The sequence below is a fragment of the Acomys minous genome, assembly GCF_964271855.1.
Source record: "Acomys minous genome assembly, chromosome: 6".
Taxonomy (NCBI): domain Eukaryota; kingdom Metazoa; phylum Chordata; class Mammalia; order Rodentia; family Muridae; genus Acomys; species Acomys minous.
This window is the reverse complement of record NC_140487.1, coordinates 86994203-87007800: the sequence shown is the minus strand read 5'-3', so window position 1 is coordinate 87007800 and position 13598 is coordinate 86994203. Positions and strand designations below refer to the sequence as shown.

The following is a 13598-nucleotide window of genomic DNA, read 5'->3' as shown; positions in this document are numbered from 1 at the left end:
CATCTGGCTCGGAGCGGCACCAAGAAAAGACACAGCAGGGCTCCACTACCAGGGACATCACCGCTCAAGGGCGCGACAGGGAGGAAGGGGATAAACCAGGCGCTCTCCTTGCAGCACCTATTTTAACCTTGCTAACAGCAGCCCCAGAGGTTAAGCGCTATTATTGCCTCATTTTACAAATAAGTACTCCATGGTTCAGAGTCACCTGCCTGAGACACAGAGCTGGCCAACAGCAGAGTCGAGTTGGGAGACAGGTATGTGGGACTCTAGGTGGGCTCTGCGGTCCTCCACGCAGGGTCCCAGGGCTGCTAAAATTCGCCACCATAGCAAGGATCTTTCCGGGCACCGGCTGTTGTTTTACAGAGTCCATGGCAGGGAAGGGCTATTCTGAGAAGCCTCACGGCTGCTGGCTTCTGCAGCTCAGACAACGAGGATTCTGGCTGTCTGGTGGGACCAACCTAAGAAAGCAGGGGACTAATCTTTTCAAAGCCCACGTCTTCGAGGCGCCGCGTCCGTATTTGGGTTGGACATAGGCTTGTTATGGTAACGCAGATGAAGGCCCGGATTTAATAAGACTGAGACAAGGGGAGCAACATCAAGCACAACAGGATATTGCAGAGAGATCTAGAAGCTTCCTCAGGCTGCGTACTGAACAGGGCAGGACTGGCCAGGCAGGGCAGGGTTACCTGGAGGCTAGCAGAGTTCAGGACTAAAGGGTAGTGGTGGGGAGTAGGCGCCTCTCTCCACACCCAGGCTGCCTGGTACCTGATAGAGCAGAGGCTCCACAGGCTAAATTTAAACCAGCTGCCAGTGCGGGGGTGGGGGTGGGAGTGTTGCAGTTATTTGGGGGCGAAGGAAGCTTACCTCATGAAAGCTGTGGAAATGCTGCTGGGGAGATAATAAAAGGATTAACTGCTATTTTAGTGGGCCATTTACTCCTCAATCAAAACGTCTCATCTATTTCCTGTCCTCCAGAGGACTCAGGTCCAAGATTCCTTTGTCTATTACAGACATAGTAGCACAGGCCTGTCATGAGAAATTAATAATTTTACAGGGATGGGAGCTGCTGCTATTCACCTGGGTGTGGCCCGGGGGGGGGGTTGGCCTGTTGCCCTGGTTACCTAACTCCATCAGCATACTCTCACCACCATGGGCAGGAGCAGCCTGGGGTGGGGCTCCACAGAGGTTCCTATTGCAGATGGCCCCACCGAGCAGTGCCAGCCTGCAGGCCCCACAGAAGCATCTAAATTAACAGATCTAAATTATCAAGGGCGCTGCGGCAGACGGGGACGTTGGATCAGTCCCACTGCAGCAGTTAGCTGTGGTGTAATTATGGACAACTTATTTTTATTACTACTTTTCTGATTCTGAGCCTCTGTTATCTTGCTGCTTCTCCGACTGGCTGTTTGACCTGGAGCCAATTGTATGACCTCTCGGAGCCTCCACTTTCTCATCTGTAAAATGGGGGTGAGTGGTACCTATCCGCAGAACTGTGGTGAGGACCGCATGGATCTGTGAAGCCGGCACTCGGCAGCTAATTGCCTGACCTGTCACCACTGTGATTCTAACCCGGAAGAGGCAAAGCCAAGAGTGTGGGCAGCTGGACAGACCCATCTGAGCCCAGCCTTTGTTTCTCCATATATGAAAGCTCTGGGTCTCGCAGGTCCCTGATAAAGACTAGGTGCAATCCCCAGTGGGCATCAACACTGCCCCATAAAACCCTCTGGGCTTTCTCCCTGGGCCTCTTCAAACTCCTATCTAGTGCTGTCACAGCCTGGTGCCTGACGGATGGCTTGAGGACACATTCCTAAGTGCGAGGTCCTTCAGGCCAATGACTGTGACAGGGCCATGTCTAGGTCCCCAGTATCATAGAAGTTGGAATCAAGTGAGAACTCTGGCCAGGAGAGATTCTGGGGCTGCTTTGAGCAACCAGGGTCCCCCACTAAGACTCAAGGAAGGCCTAGCTCTCTCACGGGACCACTGGAGGAGGCCGAGATTCTGCACAGAAGGTTGCTGGCCACCTCAGGGTACTACCTGCGTCCATATAGACACTGGGGTTCCCTCTTTTAGGAACTGTCTGTCTCCAGCAGCCCTGGTCTAAGGACTTGTTGGTCTTCCCCACCTTGAAGAGGCACATCTTTCATTAAGCCATGTGTCGTAAGACCCCACACGGATGCAGCATCTATAAGGACTGGCTCATCCATGCCTGCCTCTGCCCCTGCTCCGCCCCCTGCGCCCATCTGCATACTCTAAGCCCAAAAACATTAAAGTAAAAATCTCCACCAGCTCAGTGCCTCTGTGCAGCACAATAGCTCCCACGCCCCACCCTCTCCCCTCTCTTCTCAAGGCTGCCCACCTGTAGCTTGTCTATTAACCAACAGATTCAAGACCAGCGAGCACGCTCAGCCTGTCCAGCTCAGAGTGCCACAGCAGATGAGCCCTGGGGACAAGTGTGGCCTCAAGAGAATAATCTTACACACCACAATTACCAATGGTCCCTACCCGATACCCCACAAATGTGTTCTGGACAGAGGACGTGGAGACTCTTCTAAAACTGAAAGCGAGACACAGGCAGTGCATGGTGGGAAAAGCTTGCCCTCAGCTCTACAGACCAGAAACACTGGTAGCTACTGGATGGTAGCTAGGAAGGAGAGACCTGGGTGGTCCGGGTGGTCTGTGTTTGTATTGTGCAGCACCCTGGAGGGCCAGCCCTTCATTCCCAGGCTGATGTGGCTGGAGGGAGATTCAGGTACAGGAACTAAGATCCCTCTCCCAGCCTTTGCTAGGGCTTTTTACCATAGCGATCACAGAACATGGACGTGGCCACCAGTCAGAAGGGGCGGAGGCCAGGTTGCCTGCCTCTAACTTGTGTGATGTGCACACATATATTCTTTCTCCCCAAAGCCTTGACGCAACCCCAGCCAGACACTGCTTATGCTAAGCCTTGACCTCAGCTCAATGCCCACCCTAGGGACCCAGGAGCTCTTTACAGAAGGCAATGCTGTGGGTAACTTAGAAGGCCTAGGAGCCAGTGCTGGAGGAGGCCACATGGTCCATTTCATTCATCTGCCACCATCAGGTGACATGGAAAAGACAAGTCTGGCCAGGCTTGTTTTAGGTTCAGAGGTCACGCTGCATCATGCTGTGTGGCCTGCTAAATTACCTCTAATACCTATCCAATAGGTCAGTGTGGGGGCCAGAGTACCTGACAAGGACAAGGTAGTCCCACCAAGGTTCCCAGTGACAGGAACACAGATGGTCTTCTTCACTGGCCACACCCCCACAGCCCTGGGCTCTGTGGGAGCTCTGTTTGCTCCCAAGGGAGCCTTTCTAGTACAGTGGGTGGTGCAGCCCTGCAGGGAGCCTGAAAGGGCCTGGCAGCCCAGACTCACCATGCATTTGTTAGGCTTCTCGCCCGAGTGAACCCTCATGTGGATAAGCAGCTTGTAGCGGGCGTTGAAGGGCTTGTAGCGACGCACACAGCCAGCCCAGAAGCAGGTGAAGTCCTCCCCCTTGCGCTGGTCAATGTGGCTCTTCTCGATGTGCCGTACCAGCTCCTCCTGCTGCTCGTAGGCCGCACAACAGTCCACCCAGCGGCACGCCTGCCGCCCGGCCACCATCCTGCCCGCCAGGCCCAGCCCTAGGCCTCCAAGGCTGGGCCCACTTGGCAACTGAGACAGGGGGTAGGGGGGTGGTAAGCCCTGCTGGTGAGGAGCAAAGAGGTCCGAGAACTCGTCCACGGGCTCCTGCTTCAGGAAGCCTGACTTCCGGCATGCTTCAAGCTGCAGGCTGCCCTCGTGGCTATCACCGGATGTAGGCCCAGGCCCAGGCCGTGATCGCTTGGGAGGGACCCCCAGGTCTCCTGGCAGAGGTGGGTTTCGGAGTCCATTGACACAGCTGACTAGAGCTGTCTGGGAGGAGTGGATGACAGGATTGATGTTGTCGGAGGAGGCACAGGGTGAGGAGGAGGAGGAGGCTGAAGAAGCAGGGGGCAGGCCCAAGAGGCAGCAGCGTTTCAGGCTGCCCTCAGGGAGGTGGGTCTCGGGTTGGGGACCCAGGCCTGAGATGGGTTCATTGGCCAGAAGGTAGCAGGAAGGTGCAGGGTTGGTGAGGCCTCGGCCTGAGAAGTCCAGGTCTGAATGCAGGCCCGTGGAAGAAGATGGGGCCCGGCAGTGGGTGGGCAGGGGTGTGTGGGCGCTGGCCATGGCCTGGTAGTCAGGTAGGGCTTCTTGCTTGATGTGTTGAGCCGCTGGGAGGCTGCCATTCACATATGTGGCCTGAGGTCTGGGTGACCTGGAAGACAGTAGCCAGAGTAATTATGAAAGGTAGGCACTCTCCAGGGCTGAGGGTCAGGCAGCGCCCCTGGGAAGCAGAGGCAGAGATCTGGCGGGGGAGGGGAGGGGGGTGTCCAAGGGAGAAGGGGAGGATAGGAAAACCAGGACTGGTTGTGCCAAGGGCCGGGAAGAGGAAGAGAAGTGTAGAAGCAAAAAGGACACGGCCTGGAGAAAGATGTAGGAGGCAAAAGAGGCAGAAGGCTAACCATGGGGTGGATGAGGACGCCCTGTGCCGGAACCTGGCCCATGCACCTCTTTTGTCACCACCTTGCTTGCCTCCCCTACTTCCCTGGGGTCGGCCCTACCCTCCCCCCATGACTTTCTTTTCTTTTCATTTCTTTTTTTTTTTAAAGATTTATTTATTTATTATGGATACAGATCTCATTATAGATGGTTGTGAGCCAACATGTGGTTGATGGCATTTGAACTCATGACCTTTGGAAGAGCAGTCAGTGCACTTAACCTCTGAGCCATCTCTCCAGCCCCACCCCATCCACCCAATCCCCCCCCCCCACCCATGCCTTTCAAGTGAGATCTATGGGCAGAAAGTTATGGGTGGCATTTTGAGGAGTCTTCCGGCCCAGCAGCACTTTAAATTCGACTTAAATGCCCCTTAAGTTTTTAATTTCTGTACTCTTTCCTTTATTTAATGACATCTGGCCCTACCCAGCTTCTCTTCCTATAGCTGGTGTGACTGGGTGGGGACCTGAGGCACAGGCACAGTGAGGATCAAGATTCTTAGCAGGGTGGCCTAGAATGTTGAGCTGAGATGTAAGTACGTGAAGCTGCAGTTCTGGGGAGAAACATACGGGAGATGGGAGACCGGGTCTGAGGCTGGGGTCTGAGGTTGGGGTCTGCTCCACTCTAGATGGGCAAACTCAGGCAAATTGCTTCACTCTGGACAAGTTTGGGACCCCTATCCTCAGCGATGATGGGGATGGCAGGATGGTGGGGTGCGGGCTGGCCACAGAGGCTGCCTTTTCCATGTGAGTGGTCCACAGTTTCACCAGTGGCAGAGAGCCTTTCAACCCTCTTCCCAGGAGGCCATATCTAGGGAAATTAGGGAATTCCGCAGAGACCTGTCCATATAGGCAGAAACACCCCTGCTCGCCTGTCACCGGAAGACTGAAGATGAGAGAGACCTGGATGTAGTTGCTACAGGCCTGGCTATAGGCTCAGAGCCTGACTAGCATGGCCTGTCTGAATCGGCTTCCTCATCCCTGAGACAAGGGCCACGCCACTATATGTAGAACTAAGAGGATGATGGCTGAGGTCAAGGGTCAGCTCCCTGGGAAGGAGAGGGCTAGGCCATGGGACCATTATTACTGCTTCTGCAAGACCATTAACTCTCACAGATGGAGCTGAGCTCTCTAAGACACCCCTGAGATCTAGCCCCTGCCCCTCCGGTTCCAGGAGCTCGGAGCCTGTGGCACTCAGAGTTAGCCTCTGACCCTGTGTCACTGCAGGGCCAGTGGAGGGAGTGGGGCCTGACGCCTGAGGGCCACTAGGTCATCGTGCAGCAGCAAGCCAGTGCCAGGCCTGGACCAGGAGCCCAGTTTCCATTTCCTGTGCAGAACTGACTGCAGGTGGCCTTTGAATGGAGGCACGAGGGAAATGTCTGTCTCTTAGACATCTAGCAACTGTCCACTGAGCTCTTCTCCCTCAGCATTTCTGCAGAGGAGCAAATACACAGCCCATCCCCACGGGTGGGGACACTGGACCTGCCACAGCCAGCAGCAAGTCCTACTTGAAAGAGTCCATGTAAGAGTAGGGACTTGATAAAATTTAAAGAAACAAAAACCACAGCTGATGCTTTAGCAGGGCACAAAGCTGGCAGAGGCAGGCTGGCAGAGAGGGCAGTAAGAAGCACCAGTGGGCAGCTTCTACAACTGGCTCCAGGACAATGAGCTGACGTCAGCAAAGAGGACAGGCTGCAGCATCTGGCTGAGTAAGGAATGTCATTGACAGCACTCTGAATGGCCTCAGTGGGACAAGTGGGAGGTCCCCACCTGAGGTCTCATGGATGTGGCATGGCCTGGCTCTTACTCTCTGTCCCCGGGAGGCCTGGCAGGTGGTTCTGGCTGCTCTGGGGCTGAGGTCTACAATTCACTCTAGAAACTGTGATCGCACAGTGCCTAAGAGCCAGATGCACCAGGTACCCCCATGAGGGCTGACTCCTATCTTAGCAGTGGGATGACAGGCATTAAGTTCTCCTTAAGAGAGGGCCATCACCTGCTTTATGCAGGTTCATATCCCCAAGGCCATAGTGACGGAGCAAAAGCAGACACCGTGGTCTTTATGGGCCACAATCCCAGCACTCTTCGTCACGCCATTACCAGGAAGCCAGAATCCAATCTGTCCAATGACTGTGGGAACACTGTCATTTCTTTCGGGCATCAACATTCTGAGCCAAGGATGCAAACCTCCTTTTGGCCATCACTGGACTCTTTGCAAAGCTGTTCAACGTAAGTAATCAGCTTCTGCAGTAGAAGGCGGGGGGGCTCACACCTAGTGGCAGGGGTGCAGGGGGAGTCATGCTTCTGTGGCCTAAAGCTTGTAGCCTGGGCTCAGGACTTTTTACTCGGTGCAATCACATCTCCGGCCAGCACGGCCCAACACAGAATGCACCCCTCCCCCGCCACCCCTGCCCCTGCCCCAACACAGTGTGCTGCCAGAAACTCTGTGATTAATCCAGGCAATAGACACATGTGATTATCATTAATCAGTAGGCTGCTTGAAGGATAAATGATACGCACTCCTGTTGTAGACTGGACTGGCATCTCCCAACTCCTATGTTGGGAGCCTAACCTCTCCAGAGTGCGTGTGTTTGGAGACGGGGCCATTAAGGGTGCAACTTAAGTTAAATGTGGTTATGAAGACCCTTACTGCAATTTGTCTGATTCCCTTATAAGATAGGAATGCAAACCACACAGATAAAGGGATGGCCATGTGAGCAATGCATAGGTCAGGAGAAACCAAACCTGTCAGTCCCCCGATCTTGGCCTTCAACCCTACCCCCCCCCCTCCAAGAACCATGAGAAAGAAATTTCTTTTATTTAAGCCACCCAGTCTATGACATTCATTAAGATGGTCTGACCAAATGAATATACTCTTTCAAAATAGAAGTCTCACTGGTATCAAAGAACGCCACAGGGACCTGAAGTCCTCAGCATGCTCCTATCTTGTAATACTTGTCACTGTTCAGCACTCCCACAATGGAGATCCTTGTCACCATCCCCCAAGGACTCCAGCGCCAGCCCAGCACTTGGCACAGGGCATGCGCTATGTGGCTGGTGAAGCAGTGAAGTGCACACCAGTATCTGGGCCAGTATCCAGGGTGTCTCGCCTGTGAAGCTGGCTTCATGCGTGCTGCCGCCGGGCGTGAGTGGTAAGTATGCTTCCACCGACACGTGCAAAGCCAAGCAGACTAGGTGAGGTGGCCAGGAACGGGCACATACCTGTTAGGGTGGGGGAAATGAAGCAGCCTCTCGCAGACAGGGGGGTGACCCCGAGGCGGTGGGCTCCCTGCAGGGAGAAACAGACCTTGGTGGCAGGAGGGACTGGGACCCTCGGCCAGGTCCAGGTCCAGCAGGCTCTTCTCTGGGCAGGTCCCGTAGCTCCCGTTCACTGGGGTGAGACAACAGGAAAGAGGGCACAGGTGAGTGGTCGAGTTGGCAGGGAGCTTGGAGAGAGGACAGAGCCCCTGCGGCCATCTGAGCAACCCTGCTGCCTTTGAGGCTTGGAGACACCATATTTAGTTCCCAGAACCACTTGGCAAAACCTGTGACAAAACCCCTCAATTCGCAGGTGTGCACGCACAGTTGCTCCAGAGCTTGTACGACCGTTAGCAAACACTGGATATTGATGAATCAAACATGACTGTTCTAAGAGCAAAAACCCTGGTGAGCCAAACCCATGGTGCCCTGAAGCACACAGACTGTTATCTACAACTGCCTCAAGGTGGGACCTGAGTACACACAGACCCTAGGCAGGGGTTCGGGTTCTGATGTGATGGACGTGTGGTGTACAATCCCAGGTGTGCCTCAGTGTTTGGATGAAATGATGCTGCACCAGTGGACCCTGGACTGGAGATGTTTGGGGCACGTGTGCAAGGAGGTGACTGCCCAACTCTATACTGTACTAAGCCTCCCCTCTATACTGTTTCCCAGTTCATGTCACACCACAGACACGGTTATTCATCTCTGTGTCCTGTGGTTCTCTGATGGCCCAACTACCCTATACTCCACACTGCTTACAGGCTCTGTGAATGCCTCAGGTGAGGCTATACACGGGTCTTACAAACCCCACAAAGTCAATAATAATGTCAGGCATGCTTGCTAGGAGCCTCTCTCACCTTCCCTCAGCCACAATTGCTCATCTCTGGAGAACAGCAGTTAATCTGGAAGTTAATCCTTTAGGCTTTTGTTCTGTCACCTTTGGGGGGCCTGAAGATCACAGCATGAGCCTCGTCACTTCCCAGACCCATTCCATGACTCAGCGCATCCTCTGTGCCTGACCCTCTGCTTCCCTGGGTACCATGGGATGCACAGTGCTAGCCCTTCTAGGAGCCCCAGGAATGGTGAACACTCTCAGGTTATGAAGCACTTATGCCCTGGAGACATAAATAAATGCTATTCACAGGCCAAGGATTCTAGGCACTGTCAATACCAAGGGAGCGAATGAGAAATCCCTAAACCAAGGACATGGACAGCAATGAGGCCACATGTCACGCATTTCCAACAAGCCAGGCAAACTACATTGCTCATTCAAGAACACACAGCTAGAAATCTGTGGTGGGCCCCCGCACTGAGTCTGCCAGACCCCAACCCCAGCTGCCATGTGACAAGAACTGGGCTCTTAAGATAGCATCCTCAGTCCCAGCTCAGCTGAGACGATCTCTTTAGCGCAGGCTGTCCCTGTGCCAGTGACAGACAGTATGGACTCTCTCCCCGGCTCCGAACAGCACTCTACAGTGCACAGATGAGAAACATAGCTTTCAAGGCCCCGGGTTGGGTGAGGGTTCAAACTAACATCTGTTTCACGCCATTTCCCCGGCGGCACTGGCCCGTCCTGCTGCGCGGACCGCTCGCTCTGCTGGCTTCAGCGACTGCCCAGCCAGCCTTTCTTAGGGTTATGCTTTAATAACTGGGTTGTTTTTTAATTAAAAAGAAATCCCTGGTAACAAATGCGAATGGCCTGAGTTAATGAGAGCAGGCTGCAGCTCGTTTAACTCCGGCTCGGCTTGGCTGTCCTTCCCTTCTCCAGATCATTTCTGTAAGCAGTTTTATTGTCCCACTGAGGCAAACCCTGGGACCAGCCTCCAAAGACTGTGGATAATTTTATGATCATTAATGGCATTTGGAACAGAGAACATCACGGCGGGGGGGGGGGCGGGCTGTTACGCTAGGACTTCTCCCAGATCCTGAAGGTGACGACGGTGGTTCTAAGCTTCCTTCCAGGCTCATCTGAGCCCTCTGGTCATGTACCTCCTCCTGGCAGCACAAAGTAGGGTGCAGAGAAGAAAGGGGGACCTGGAGAGCAGGGGTGACAGGCCTTGCATTTGTTTAGCCCTTCCTCCTCAGGCGTCCTGGTACCCATCCGAGGGCAGGCTCATGACAGTTTTGGGTTTTTTCCAGATGGGCTGAAAGAGACTGAGGGCCTCTGCCCAGGCTCAGGGACACAATCCAAACCCAGACCTCTTGGACTCTAAGACCCAAGTGTTGCCCTGCAACCCTGTTCCCCTCCCCACCCACCCCCACCCCCCCAACCCCCACCCCCCCACCCCCCCCACCCCCCGGCAAACAAGCACTCCCAACCAGGATTCCAGTGAAAGCAGACCACCAGGCAGGGTTAACTGGCTTGCCAAGGTCACACAGGAAAGACACCCTGAGCTGATTAGAGTAAGCAGCAACAAATAGTAGATCAATGGCTGGGCCTTTTCGATGCTTCTCTGCTGGAGACTGTGTGAGCTCTCCCCAGCAGTAAACAAACAGCTGATGTTGATGAGGAGGCTCTGAGGTCAACATTGGCACTGGCTGATGCCGTAAGCCTACTCAAGTCTTTGTCTCCTAGACTTCCCTGGCCCCTGAGGGAAAGTCCGGCCTCTGAACTTGGCAGAGCTGGGCACCAGAGCTGACAATTGGTCACCCAAGGTCACATAAGCAACCACTGCCACAGCTGGAGCCAAACTGCCGTCCGTCTCCCACATCCTTCCTCGAAGGCTGGACACCAAACCAAAGGCTGTAATCTATGGCCCAGAGACACAGCCACCTCCACCTGCCACATACCCAGGTCCGCTGTCTCCTCTACGGAAGAGTCTTTTTCTCCATCCCCAAGGGCACCATGAGACCCAGAGCAGGCCTGCTTCTGTTCATCTTGCCTCCAGGACGGAGGACAGATCTTCTCTGGAGACTGAGTGGATGAACAGTATACATCTGGGGCCCTGTTGTAGGGGCATCCTGACAAGGTGGGGTTCCTAGAAGCCATGTCTCTCCCTGAGCCATGAAAGCCAAGAACGGACCCTGCATCCTGGCTTTCTCTGAGTCCATGAAGCTCCTTGACAAACGGTAAGAAACCCTACAAAGTCAGAGCTGGAACTGGCCATCTAATTCTGTTAGTATACAGAAAACCAGGCTCTAAGAGGAAATGGGCTTTGTGTGGCCATACAGTCACAGTAGAGCCTGGACTGACACTTCTGAAACCAAGTAAGAAGCTGCTGGTTCCGGTGGTCTGGCCTCAGTGTTCTTGTCTGTACAGTGGAGCTGATGCCTACCTCAAAGGGTTGTGGTGGTGACAAGGGAGTACATATGGTGGGGACTTAGCTTACCCTGAACACTTAGAGTAAGAGTGATGCTAGTTACTTCTTCTGTGCTTCCTGAAGCTCAGGCAGAGCTGTTTGAGAAGCAGCCCATCCCCAGGCAGGATGGTCCAAAGTCGGACTCTGACAGGCAAACCCCAGGCTCAGGGTTCCCCAAGTGCCTGGGGCTCATCAGCCTTGTTTCAGTCCCGACGAGCCAGCCCGAGGCAAGCGGTCACACTGTATACTCAAAAGTTTCACCAGTTACCAGAATACCCTGACTATAAAGTAGAACCACACCCAGAGTGACTCCCACAGGACCGCGGCGGGGTGGTGCTAAAACCTGCTGCCATTCCGCACCCAGGGCCCAGGGGCACCACCCGTAGCCATGTGCAGCCATCTACAGGGACCGGAAAAGCCTACATGGTAACTGACTTCTGTTTCCCAACAAGCAGATTTTCAGAACCAACCAGGTAGCAGGCCAAGGATAGGCTACAACTCTTCACAGTTCATTAAAAACTCCATAGTCCCCGACTGTGAGCTTCATTGAGACCATCAGGAGCTGGCTAGTTAGATGTGCTGATCTGAGTGAGACCACTTGGTCTCTGGCTGGTGGCGAGGTGTTAGGAGGCGGAGGAACATTTGGGACAGGAGCATGGCTGGCAAGCTTTGGAGGGTGGCATTGAGGCCTGGCTTCTGGGCCAAGCTCTCCGCTGCCATGATGCTCCTGTCTCCCTGCCTTCCCCTATGTTGCTGTGGACAGGTATTTCATCACACAACAACAAAGACAGTCATGGCTGTCGGTCTGATGATCACTGAAGGAGCCAGAGACTCAGAGTCCGGAACTGCTGTGCTGTCCCACATCTACACAGTGGAGGAGACATTTGCAAGTGGCGCTGACAATGGAAAGTCAACCACTCAGCACAAGGTGGGTATACAGATGGATGGGGCTCCAGCCTGGCTCTAGGACCCCACAGCCTAGGCTCACCCACTCATCTGGGGGCCACTTCTCATCTTCACAATGTTTTGCTAAGGTATGTCCTTACCAATCTAGAGCCCTGGGCAAGTTCCTCTCCTGTAGAACATTCCTGAATCTAGCCCTCTAGGAGCTCCTCCACCACTCAGCTCAGCGCAGCCCTGGGAGTAACTGCTACTCAGGTGCCCTGTGCACACGGCCCTGGCCTGTACCTCATGTCTCATCCCTATCACCAGAGCTGGGTCACCCCTTCACCTACCCCACCCTTCCACTGTACTGCCGCATTGGATTGTGGGAACAGTTAAAGCTCCACCTCCCCCCCAAAAGGCCCAAGGCAAAGATCTTAGTCTCGGAATTGTTGTTAGCAGACCCAGCTCCAGATGTGAACTGGCCCAACCTTCTTCACACAGAAAAGAGGGCCCCAGCTGAGGATGGAGCTTGGCCATCCTACCTCGCAGGTAGGTTCTCTAGACATCTCTGGGCCCCTCTAGGGATGTGTTCCTCTTCTGAGCTCACAGATAGGTCCACAGCAGGTGGCTGGGAAGGCTGCGAGAGTGGCTGTCTGTGAACTTCACTCTCATGCCTACTCTATGCCAGATGTGAGCACACACACCTAGGCAAGTCCAAGGCCGCTACTGCTTTCATTCAGGGAGAGTGATCTTCCCCCCCCCCTAAGCCTCAGTTTCCTCATATGCAAAATAGGCTTTAGAGCCTCAGCTACAGGAGTGGCTGTGTGCACTAAAGGAGACCATGTATGCTGAGCCCCTGGTGTGGTTTCTGCTGGGATTCTGAAAAAGGCCCCTGTGTTGGGGCCTCTTGACAGGCACGAGGCTAAGCCCCCTCCCCTGGGCAGTGAGTCCCAGATACCACAGAAGGACCTGCCTCAGGCCAGGACTGCCCTGCCGGCAGCTCTTCCCCAGCAGTGTGAGCGTAGGCTATGCTGAACCTCAGCTTTCTCCCTCTGAGCAGCAGGGACTCGATGATTGGATTTCATGTGCCTGGCCCATGGCAGCAGGGGCGTCACAGAAATAGATCACAGAGGGCTCAGTGCCTCCTATTCCCAGGCCCGGTGGGTAGCTGACCTAAGGGGATATAGAAAAGGCAGGGTACAAAGAACTTCTCAGGTCCTTCTTGCCTCATCAGGCTGCTTCCGGAACATCTTTTCCTAGCATGTGAAACACTGAAGCCCAGTGCGCAGCTGGGGCTACCAGAGGAAGGTGGTAAGAGGTGAATGGCCAGGTTTCTTCCGCATCCCCGTATCCCAGCAAGATGGGAGCCAAGGCTCACTTGCAGGAATGTCGGGGTATTCACGGCTACCAGGGGGCCTGTAATCTGGACAAAGCCTCTACAGCAACAGCTCCTGATGGCTGAGCTCTTGCGCCAGGCTTAAAGCCTCCCCACCATCTCTTATCCCAGGCCACAAGAACCCCATAAATTCCCCCCCTTTAAAGCTAAGCGAGATTTACAGGGACTCAGGCCAATAAAACCTGAG

General features: G+C 54.3%; 1 protein-coding gene across 7 annotated transcripts in view; it reads right to left on the bottom strand.

Annotated features, from left to right (window-relative positions):
• Window positions 1-13598, bottom strand: part of GLIS1 (GLIS family zinc finger 1) — a 196424-nt gene that overhangs the window by 67812 nt on the left and 115014 nt on the right. For all 7 annotated transcript variants that reach the window (XM_084785566.1, XM_084785568.1, XM_084785570.1 and 4 more), the window contains 2 exons: window positions 7793-7961; window positions 3393-4293 (listed from right to left, as the gene is read on the bottom strand). In XM_084785566.1, coding sequence (XP_084641692.1) covers window positions 3393-4293; window positions 7793-7961 — 1070 coding nt within the window. The remainder of the gene's footprint in view (window positions 1-3392; window positions 4294-7792; window positions 7962-13598) is intronic.